The following is a 12,056-nucleotide window of genomic DNA, read 5'->3' as shown; positions in this document are numbered from 1 at the left end:
AGGTCTCCCCACCCAGGGAGGGGAGAAACCATTAGGTTTGCAGTAGATTATGTAACATGTTGTAGGATATGATAAGCGATGTATGTGTTGGAGAAGACATGTAAACAGCATTGGCAGTGTTAGAGAGGAGGAGGGGCATTTATATGACCAAATGTGGGGTATAAAAGCCTATGTGCATTGTATCATTTTAGAGCTCTCGTGAATAAACATTCAGATTATTGTAGGCTGGGACTCTGTCTGTTTCATTCAACTAGAATCTTACAAATTCTGGGTTGCAGACTGAGTAGTTTAATTGAAGTTCAGTTTATGAACATTGAGAACATAATTCTCGTAACATGATTACACCGTAGATCAGCTAGATGCAGGCAAGAGTGTGCAAGGCGGTATTGAATGTGTCACTGTCTGTCTGTGTGTCACTGTCTGTCACCTCAAATCTTTCTATTGGCCTGTGTGCTCCGACGTTGTAAACTTTCATTCATAGGCTAGGTTGTAGCATCCTCATGATGGGTACAAGGAAAATGTGAGTATCATGTAGTAGTAGGGTGAATGTAATATGAATGAAAGACTTACAATATGCTGTAATAAAACAATTGTCCTCCCTCATCTTTAAGGGCACCGACCCTCACTGACACACGCAGTGGTAAAGGAACGTCATAGACTCATTGTTGTGATTCACTGACACACACAGTGGTAAAGGAACGTCATAGACTCATTGTTGTGATTCACTGACACACACAGTGGTAAAGGAACGTCATAGACTCATTGTTGTGATTCTCTGACACACGCAGTGGTAAAGGAACTTCATAGACTCATTGTTGTGATTCACTGACACACGCAGTGGTAAAGGAACGTCATAGACTCATTGTTGTGATTCACTGACACACACAGTGGTAAAGGAACGTCATAGACTCATTGTTGTGATTCACTGACACACGCAGTGGTAAAGGAACGTCATAGACTCATTGTTGTGATTCACTGACACACACAGTGGTAAAGGAACGTCATAGACTCATTGTTGTGATTCTCTGACACACACAGTGGTAAAGGAACTTCAGACTCATTGTTGTGATTCACTGACACACACAGTGGTAAAGGAACGTCATAGACTCATTGTTGTGATTCACTGACACACACAGTGGTAAAGGAACGTCATAGACTCATTGTTGTGATTCACTGACACACACAGTGGTAAAGGAACGTCATAGACTCATTGTTGTGATTCACTGACACACGCAGTGGTAAAGGAACGTCATAGACTCATTGTTGTGATTTAATGACACACGCAGTGGTAAAGGAACGTCATAGACTCATTGTTGTGATTTAATGACACACATTAAAACAGTAAATACTCATTATCAATTCACATTAACAGTGCCATTGGTGTAGATTTCATGTACCAATACAATAAACATCTTTCAGTAGAATCAGGGTTTAAGTGTTAAAATCTTGTTCAGTAGTATCAGGGTTGAAGTGTTAAACAGTATGTCAGTAGTATCAGGGTTGAAGTGTTAAACAGTATGTCAGTAGTATCAGGGTTGAAGTGTTAAACAGTATGTCAGTAGTATCAGGGTTGAAGTGTTAAACAGTATGTCAGTAGTATCAGGGTTGAAGTGTTAAACAGTATGTCAGTAGTATCAGGGTTGAAGTGTTAAACAGTATGTCAGTAGTATCAGGGTTGAAGTGTTAAACAGTATGTCAGTAGTATCAGGGTTGAAGTGTTAAACAGTATGTCAGTAGTATCAGGGTTGAAGTGTTAAAAACAACTAGAACAAGTAATGCACTTAGAAGTAGTACTATAGAATGCTGCTATACTATAGTACTATAGAATGTGATATACTATAGTACTATAGAATACTCATTATCAATTACATTAACAGTGCCATTGGTGTAGAATGTACCAATACAATAAACATCTTTCATAGAATCAGGGTGTTAAAATCTTGTTCAGTAGTATAGAATGTGTTAAACAGTATGTCAGTAGTATAGAAGTGTTAAAGTACTATAGAATGTGCTATACTATAGTACTATAGAATGTGCTATACTATAGTACTATAGAATGTGCTATACTATAGTACTATAGAATGTGCTATACTATAGTACTATAGAATGTGCTATACTATAGTACTATAGAACGTGCTATTCTATAGTACTATAGAATGTGCTATACTATACTATAGTACTATAGAATGTGCTATACTATAGTACTATAGAATGTGTTATACTATACAGAATGTGCTATACAATAGTACTATAGAATGTGATATACAATAGTACTATAGAATGTGATATACTATAGTACTATAGAATGTGCTATACTATAGTACTATAGAATGTGCTATACTATAGTACTATAGAATGTGCTATACTATACTATAGTACTCTAGAATGTGCTATACTATAGAATTCTAGAATGTGCTATACTATAGTACTGTATAGAATGTGCTATACTATAGTACTATATAATGTGCTATACTATAGTACTATAGCATGTGCTATACTAGCACTATAGCATGTGCTATACTATAGTACTATAGAATGTGCTATACTATAGTACTATAGAATGTGCTATTCTATAGTACTATAGAATGTGCTATACTATAGGACTATAGAATGTGCAATACTTTACTATAGTAATATAGAATGTGCTATACTATAGTACTATAGCATGTGCTATTCTATAGTACTATAGAATGTGCTATACTATAGTACTATAGAATGTGCTATTCTATAGTACTATATAATGTGCTATACTTTACTATAGTAATATAGAATGTGCTATTCTATAGTACTATATAATGTGCTATACTATAGTACTATAGAATGTGGTATACTATAGTACTATAGAATGTGCTATACTTTACTACTATAGAATGTGCTATACTTTACTATAGTAATATAGAATGTGCAGGCTACCTTTTGATTAAAACATGAAAGAACACATTCATAACATTCACATGGTGAGTCATCTGTAATTGGCATAGTCCATAGAAAATAGAATAGCTGTATTAGACCTGGGTTCAAATACTTTAAAAATAATTTGAGCGTTACCTTAAAAGACTGCCTGAAGTCCCAGATGGGCAGGGTTTTGCAGTTTTTGGACTTTTCTATTGGGTAATTAAGCCAGGCAAGCTCAAACAGGCACAGATAAAGACTTTCGAATGATTCTGCAAATCTATGAAACCCATGCAGCTCTGCTCTATATGGGAATTTCTCTCAAGTGTGGAAAATCATTAGTTTACTTTAAATATTTAAAAAATCCAGATCTGCACAAAAATTCTTACATTTTACACTGTGGCATTTACAAAAAAATAATTGTCTTGATTGGCAGCTCCCTCTCACCTTCTAGGCTCAAGACCTGTGAAGAAACAATGAATGTGTTATGTAATGCAACAATAGCGTACTGCCCTCCTTTGAGATTGCATTTGTGTGTGCCAGACTGACGTCAAATACAATTGTCAAACGGCAAGCTAAATCAAGTGCACTTCAAATAATGTGTTTGACCAGGCTGTCTGGTGTTTGCCCATGTTTATCCCAAGATTCACAATGGCTGTCTAGATCACCTCTCTCTTTTCTAGTGCCAGCTACGGCTAGTCTGATTGGTTCCTTCCATCTTTGACCCCTTCTATTCCTGAATACCAACCTTGGCCCTGATTGATGGTGCATTCAAGTGCTGCATTTTCTTTTAGGAAATGTACTGTTGGTAGTTGTCAACGGACATGCTAGTTGTCACAATGGACATATTTTGAATATATGTACATCACCATTCAAAAGACGCGTCACAAGTCCTCAACTGGCAGCTTCATTAAAACTTCTTAGGGCTGCAATCCCGTTAACGGGATCGATATGACAACAGCCAGTGAAAGTGCAGGGCGCCAAATTCAAAACAACAGAAATCTCATAATTAAAATTCCTCAAACATGCATGTATCTTATACCATTTTAAAGGTAATCTTGTTGTTAATCCCACCACAGTTTATGATTTCAAATAGGCTTTACAGCGAAAGCACCACAAATGATTATGTTAGGTCACCACCAACTCACAGAATAATTCAGCCATTTTTTCCAGCCAAAGAGAAGAGCCACAAAAAGCACAAATAGAGATAAAATGAATCACTAACCTTTGATGATCTTCATCAGATGACACTCATAGGACTTCATGTTGCACAATACATGTATGTTTTGTTTGATAAAGTTCATATTTATATAAAACAAATCTCAGTATACATTGGCGCGTTACATTCACTAGTTCCAAAAACATCCGGTGATATTGCAGAGAACCACATCATTTTACAGAAATACTCATTATAAATGTTGATAAATACAATTGTTAGACATGGAAATATAGAAACACCTCTCCTTAATGCAACCACTGTGTCAGATTTCAAAAACACTTACGGAAAAAGCACACCATGCCATAATCTGAGACGGCGCTCGGAAAATAAATACAATTATCCGCCATGTTGGAGTCAACATAAATCAGAAATCACATTATAAATATTCCCTTACCTTTGACGATCTTCATCAGAATGCACTCCCAGGATTCCTAGTTCCACAATAAATGCTTGATTTGTTCGATAATGTCCCTTATTTATGTCCAAGTAGCTACTTTTGTTAGCGTGTTTAGTACACAAATCCAAACGCTCTTGCAGGTCCATCCGAACCTCAGACAAAAACTATAAAAAAGTTATATTACAGGTCGAAGAAACTTGTCAAACTTTGTTTTAGAATCAATCTTTAAGATGTTGTTATCATAAATCTTCAAAAAGTTTTCCAACCGGAGAATTCCTTTGTCTGTTTAGAGAAGCCATGGAACTTGTTGATCCCGGTGGACTATCATGTGAAATGTTTTTTGTTCATGTTTGTTTGTTTTTGAGTATTTTTTGAGGCTTTTTCTGCCAGACCATGTACTCTTGTGGATTTCCCATCCGTCTTCCACAACTTTGTTCTTGTGGAAGCCTCATTCAAGTTTCTAAAGAACTTGACATCTAAGTGGAAGCCCTAGGAAGTGCAACTTTATCCATATCCCACTGTGTATTGGTTAAGGGGCTGGGTTGAAAAACTACCAACCTCAGATTTTCCGAAAAAACTTCCTGTTAGAATTTCTTTCAGGTTTTTGTCCTCATATGAGTTCTGTTATACTCACAGACATCATTCAAACAGTTTTAGAAACTTCAGAGTGTTTTCTATCCAATCCAACCTACTCAATACTGCCCCTGCAGCCATAAGAAAGTAGTACCTGCAAAACACCAGTCTCAACATCAGCAGTGAAGAGGTTGACATCTAGTGGAATGCAACTTTATCTATATCCCACTGTGTATTCAATAGGGGCAGAAAGTTCCTCAGATTTTCCAGTGTCTGTGTTCAGGTTTTTGCCCATCTTGAGTTCTTTTATATTTATTCAAACAGTTTTAGAAACATGGTGTTTTCTTTCCAACTCTGCCTGCCCCCAGCCATCCAGAGTCTGCAAAACACCAGTCTCAACATCAGCAGTGAAGAGGCGACTTTGGGATGCTGGCTTTCTAGGCGGGTACTATTTAATGAAGCTGCCAGTTGAGGACTTGTGAGGCAACTGTTTCTCAAACTAGACACTTGAATGTACTTGTCCTCTTGCTCAGTTGTGCACGGGGCCTCCCACTTTTTCTATTCTGGTTAGAGCCCTTTTGTGCTGTTCTATGAAGGGAGTAGTACACAGGGTTGTACCAGATCTTCAGTTTCTTGGCAATTTCTCGCATGGAAGAGCCTTAATTTCTCAGATCAAGAATAGACTGATGAGTTTCAGAAAAAAGTGCTTTGTTTCTGGCCATTTTGAGCATGTAAGCGAACTCACAAATGCTGATGCTCCAGATACTCAACTAGACTAAAGAAGGTCAGTTGTATTGATTCTTTAATCAGAACCACAGTTTTCAGCTATGCTAACATAATTGCAAAAGGGTTTTCTAATGATCAATTAGCCTTTTAAAATGATAAACTTGGATTAGCTAACACAACGTGCCATTGGAACACAGGAGTGATGGTTGCTGATAATGGGCCTCTGTACCCTTGTGTAGACATTCCATTAAAAATCAGTCATTTCCAGCTACAATAGTCATTTACAACATTAACAATGTCTACACTGTATTTCTGATCAATTTTATGTTATTTTAATGGATAAAAAATGTGCTTTTCTTTAAAAAATAAGGACATTTCTAAGTGACCCCAAACTTTTGAACGGTAGTGTGTATGTCTCATTCCCAAATCTCCTCTTGTCATTCCCTAGTCATCCCTAGCGGTTCCCGACCTCTCCTCTGCTTCCCAAATCTTCTGTAGTTATTCCAATAGAATAAAATATTTGCTTTATTGGTCCATTTGGACTGAACCGTCCTTATTGTTTTTCTGTCACAGTACCCAACCTCTGGAGCAATTAGGGGTAACGTGCCATGCTCAAGGGCACAAAGGCGCTAGACAGCACATGGGATATTGAAGCCAGTAACCCTCCGGCTGTTGGTTCACCTCCCCCCAGATGTCCCCTGTAAACTGAGGGATTCCTCCTTGTCAACTCTAACCTGGAGACTACTACCGGCACCAAGTAGTTCCCTACCTCTCCTCTCTTTCCCACACCACCTCTGACATTCTTGTTTGGTGTTGAAGCGGTTGTGGTTGCCCTCACAACCCCCGTAGACAAACGGCCGGCACTCCCCGGAGTGGGGGTGGTAGTACCACAGCAGGACATGCTCCCAACATCCCCCCTCTGACATGGGTAGCAGGCAGGGGTCAGGGGTCAAGTCTAAAGCAAAAGTAGAGATAATATAACCTGGTCACAGATCTGTAGGAGCTAGACAGCACAAACAGACCTGGGACCAGGCTAATCACTAAATTAAAGGAGTTAAGTAACAGATAATTAAGATAAGCTTTTCTGAGGCATGTTTGACAAGAGTGAACACGTTCAAAAACACATAGAATTAGGAATATTATCCTCAGTGAATTAAAATCCTTTGTGGAAACCAAAGAAATAATGTCCATTGTGCTGTGATATCAAGCGTATGAGTCATTGTTAGATCATCCATTAATTAAGTGAATAATGGTTTTTAATAGTTTTGCCTTTCAATGTGGGTTGCACATTCATTCATAAATTCTAGCGCACAACAACACACACACTCTTATCTTTCTCGTCCCGTATTGTGCCCCATACACTCCCTCCTCATTACAAACTAATATAAGAGAGAGAGGGAGAGACAGAGAGAGAGAAAAAATGGAGAGAGACAGAGAGACAAAGATGAAGAGAGAGAGAGAGAGATCAGAGAGAGAGAGAGAAAGGGGGAGAGAGATAGAAAGATAGGGGAGGGGGTAGAGAGAGAGGAGAGAGAGAGAGAGGAAGAGAGATAAAGAGAGAGAGATGGGGAGAGAGAGACAGAGGGAGGGAGGTAGAGAGAGAGAGGGGGAGAGAAAGAGAGAGAGAGAAAGAGGGAGGGAGGGATTGAAAGTGAGAGAGTGCAAGAGAAAAAATAAAGAATCAAAATGAGAAGAGGAGAGGAAGAAGCGGGAACAAGAGGAAGAGGAAAGACTGAGAGAGAAAAGAGAGATGGAAAGGAAAACAAGTTCCATTCATTCACCTGATGAGCGTGGCCCGACTCCTGGAACCCTTCTTCTCCTGTGCCTCAGTCCCCAATCCGCTCCCCTGTTGGCTCCAGAGTCTAAAGAGAGAACTCATTAGCTTACAGAAAGGCAGATTCAACTATTTATTACTAAGTGGGGTCTGCTGCGTCCCACTCCTCTAATCAACACACAGGGCTCTTGATAAATGTAAACTCTATTGGCCCTGGTCAAAAGTATTACACTATACAGGGAATAGAGTGCCATTTGGAATACAGCCGTGGTCTGCAGACTTGGCACTGACCCTCTTAAGTCTGTCCGACTGACTTGGTCTGTTGTACTGACTCTCTATAGGTTCATACTGGAGGATGAACAGGGAGACATGGAGGAAAGGATGATGAAAGATGGAAATGTCTACGAATCTCCAAGTCGGATGTTTGTCTGTGACTGATACATTTTGCATGGAAAATATACTGCATTTACGAGGATATTATGGAGTTTGGATTATATTCTTATTTCACTTTTTTATCAGGCAAATCAGGTCTGGTGTAATGGAATTAATGTAATACTCCCAAGAGTGAAAACCCCGCCCATCTGGCACACCAGGCAAGTTCAATCAAACGCATTTGAAAAGATCAAATATTTTGGAACTCAGGTCATATGTATATGCATGTATACCTGTAGATTAAGCTAGATGTCACGATCCCGGGCGCGAGATTACACTTAACAATGGACACAATGACATTGACAGGGGCAATGTGAGCCTTTGATTATTTCCGATCTCCTTGGTTCAATGGAACCCGAAATAGGGATTCAAATGGGATGAGAAGCCCAGTAGCCTAGGGCTGGCTAGCCTAGGGCTGGTTAGCCTAGGGCTGGTTAGCCTAGGGCTGGCTAGCCTAGGGCTGGTTAGCCTAGGGCTGGCTAGCCTAGGGCTGGTTAGCCTAGGGCTGGTTAGCCTAGGGCTGGCTAGCCTAGGGCTGGTTAGCCTAGGGCTGGCTAGCCTAGGGCTGGCTAGGATAATGACCCGTGATAACACTGTGTTTTTCTGCCTCTCTCTCTCTCTCTTTCCCTCTGTCTTTGTCCTCATCTTTTTCTACGCACAGTAATAAAGCACTCAGAATGGAGAGTCTAGCTTCAGGGTTGGGGTGAACTCTGGAGGTTAGTAAAAAGATGGATAGGATATTAGATTGGTCTAAACGAGGGTCTCACTTAGGGACAAGGGCAGTGTTTACATGAAGGAAAAAACAACAGCTTTTTATTTATTAGTTAATCAAATAGGTGGGGGATAAACAATACTTCTCTGTGGATATTTGTCTGGAATTTCGACCCGAATAAGAACCAATCCCACAGTTTAAATATAACTTTATTCAACATTCGTGACAGACAAGAGACGTTTAGGTTTTCTTCTGTGTAAAAAAGTGTGGCTATGCTGTACAGGAATGGAAAGCAGCATCACATCGGGACCAGGGGCATATATGTGGTCAGGAGCTTGGACCACCACACCTGATACCGCACAAACCTCTAACTTTGACTTACCGGTAAGGTTGTCATCACCTGGGGTCCCCTCCTCTCGCAAGGGGACGGGGGGAGGAGTGGTTGATCCTACCAGCTCCTTTACAAGTCTTTTATTGTCCTCTTCCTCCTCTCCCATCTCATCCTCAGGTAGGCTGCGAGTGAAGATGGATACAGGCTCGTCCGGTTTCCTCTCAAACATCATGCTCTCAGCATCCGGGTCCTTAGACTTCACCACAAACTTCAAGTCCATCCCTGCAACAACCACAGACAGAATAGTCAGTGTTTTCCTGCCATTGAATAACCATGAGTCTTAAACAGGCTTTTACTGGATTCAATTGACAATTTCACACCTGGAAACTAATGGAGGAAGTTTGATATGATATGTTGACATAAAACTAATTCTCTACTTTAATGATGTTCACTACGGATAAGGCAACAATGCCTTTCTGCTCAAAGTTGTGGAGGTGTAAACTAAAGGTGCGTTTGGCCCTGTGGTTGTAGGGCCCTGTGGTTGTAGGGCCCTGTGGTTGTAGGGCCCTGTGGGTTCTGGTGGGTGGCATGATGGTTTATGAGTCTGGTGTTTGTGAATGACTCCGGTCGGTCACGGTGTCCCCTCTCTCAACGGGCCATTCCACAGAGTGGGCACACCAGATGGCAGAACACACAGGGGTGCCATGCCGCAGCAGTGGGAGTTTTGGAATGTAGAACCGACACACAGCCACACAGACCTGCATGCGCACACACAGCAAAACACAGAAACACTCACCGCATTGGTTCACAACCTCTTGGTTGACCAGATCCTTCACCTCCTCGGCCTGAAAACAGAGAGAGCAGAGTGCTGCTTAGACCTTGTCTTCAACCAAGCTGTCTGTCAATACAAATATGTCTTAGGCCAGGCAGGTGTGAAACGTGTGTGTGGGAATAAGTAAGATGTATTTACAGAGAGTCCGGGTTCCCCTTTCTCTCCCTTTAGTCCCTCATTTCCGAGCTCTCCCTGGAAAAGACACAGTGGTTATTATCACAGCAATTATTACTGTCACCCAGCCTAGTGACAGTAACTCCCATTAGGTATTGATACATGAACAACAACATGTGTGTGAGTGTTATGTGTCTGGTCTATGAAGTAGCTTACACTGCCTCCTCTTTGTCCCGGACTTCCAGGTGGTCCTGTCTGACAAGGCTTCCCTCTGCCTCTCCTGCCCCTCTCTCCCTGTGACAACAAAACAGCAAAATGAAGAACGTTCTTACTCACACAGGTGCTGCGCGTGCTAGTGAGCCCACGCACATGTGCTCTCACAGGCACATGCACAAACAGGCATGCACACAGATAGACACACACAGATAGACACACACAGATAGACACACACACAGATAGACACACACACAGATAGACACACACACACACACACACACACACACACACACACACACACACACACACACACACACACACACACACACACACACACACACACACACACACACACACACACACACACACACACACACACACACACAAATAGACAACACACAGACACACAGACAGACATACGCACAGACACACACACTCTCACATATAAATACAAACCAACAACTTCCTTCAATCTAAATTCCATTATACAAAAATGGTATAGTATTATAAGAGGGACATGTACTTCCCTACTACTTACTTCCCTACTAAGTACTTCCCTACTAAGTACTTCCCTACTACGTACTTCACTACTACGTATTTCACTACTACGTACTTCACTACTACGTACTTCCCTACTACGTACTTCACTACTACGTACTTCCCTACTACGTACTTCCCTACTAAGTACTTCCCTACTACGTACTTCCCTGCTAAGTACATCCCTACTACGTACTTCCCTACTACGTACTTCACTACTACGTACCTCCTTATTACGTACTTCACTACTACGTACTTTACTACTACGTACTTCACTATTACGTACCTCTTTATTACTTACTTCACTACTACGTACCTCCTTATTACGTACTTCACTACTACATACTTCACTACTACGTACTTCCCTACTACGTACTTCCCTACTACGTACTTCCCTACTACGTACTTCCTTACTACGTACTTCCCTACTACGTACCTCCTTATTACGTACTTCCCTACTACGTACCTCCTTATTACGTACTTCCCTACTACGTACCTCCTTATTACGTACTTCCCTACTACGTACCTCCTTATTACGTACTTCCCTACTACGTACCTCCTTATTACGTACTTCACTACTACGTACTTCACTACTACGTACCTCACTATTACGTACCTCCTTATTACGTACTTCACTACTACGTACCTCCTTATAACGTACTTCACTACTACGTATTTCACTACTACGTACCTCCTTATAACGTACAACGTCCCTACTACGTACCTCCTTTCCCTTCTACGTACTTCACTACGTACTTCCTACTACGTACTTCCCTATTACGTACTCCTTATTACGTACTTCACTACTACGTACTTACTACTCCTTCCTTATTACGTACTTCCCTACTACGTACCTCCTTATTACGTACTTCCCTACTACGTACTTCCTATTACGACTTCCTACTACGTACTTCACTACTACGTACTTCACTACTACTACTTACTTCCCTTCTATGTACGTCCACAACAACGTACTTCCCTTCGACGTACCTCCTTATTACGTACTTCCCTACTACGTACCTCCTTATTACGTACTTCCCTTCTACGTACTTCCCTTCTATGTACCTCCTTATTACGTACGTCCCTTCTACGTACTTCACTACTACGTACTTCCCTACTACGTACCTCCTTATTACGACTTCCCTTCTACGTACTTCACTAATATGTACCTCCTTATTACGTACTTCCCTACTACGTACCTCCTTATTACGTACTTCCCTTCTACGTACTTCACTACTACGTACCTCCTTATAACGTACTTCCCTTCTACGTACTTCACTACTACGTACCTCCTTATTACG

The 12,056-nt window shown here is 40.9% G+C and overlaps 1 protein-coding gene across 1 annotated transcript in view; it reads right to left on the bottom strand.

Moving 5' to 3' along the window:
* Nucleotides 1–2,765: 2,765 nt before the first annotated feature.
* si:dkey-117n7.5 (uncharacterized protein LOC559444 homolog) overlaps nt 2,766–12,056 on the bottom strand; it is a 29,580-nt gene continuing 20,289 nt past the window's right edge. Inside the window, exons 18-24 of the mRNA XM_046335997.1 lie at nt 10,219–10,296; nt 10,027–10,080; nt 9,853–9,901; nt 9,108–9,338; nt 7,589–7,669; nt 6,577–6,762; nt 2,766–3,355 (exon numbers count right to left, since the gene is read on the bottom strand). Coding sequence (XP_046191953.1) covers nt 3,336–3,355; nt 6,577–6,762; nt 7,589–7,669; nt 9,108–9,338; nt 9,853–9,901; nt 10,027–10,080; nt 10,219–10,296 — 699 coding nt within the window. The 3' untranslated portion in view covers nt 2,766–3,335. The remainder of the gene's footprint in view (nt 3,356–6,576; nt 6,763–7,588; nt 7,670–9,107; nt 9,339–9,852; nt 9,902–10,026; nt 10,081–10,218; nt 10,297–12,056) is intronic.

Source organism: Oncorhynchus gorbuscha, unplaced genomic scaffold, assembly GCF_021184085.1.
Source record: "Oncorhynchus gorbuscha isolate QuinsamMale2020 ecotype Even-year unplaced genomic scaffold, OgorEven_v1.0 Un_scaffold_894, whole genome shotgun sequence".
Lineage (NCBI taxonomy): Eukaryota > Metazoa > Chordata > Actinopteri > Salmoniformes > Salmonidae > Oncorhynchus > Oncorhynchus gorbuscha.
The sequence above is the reverse complement of the archived record's forward strand: the minus strand, read 5'-3'. Positions and strand labels throughout refer to the sequence as shown.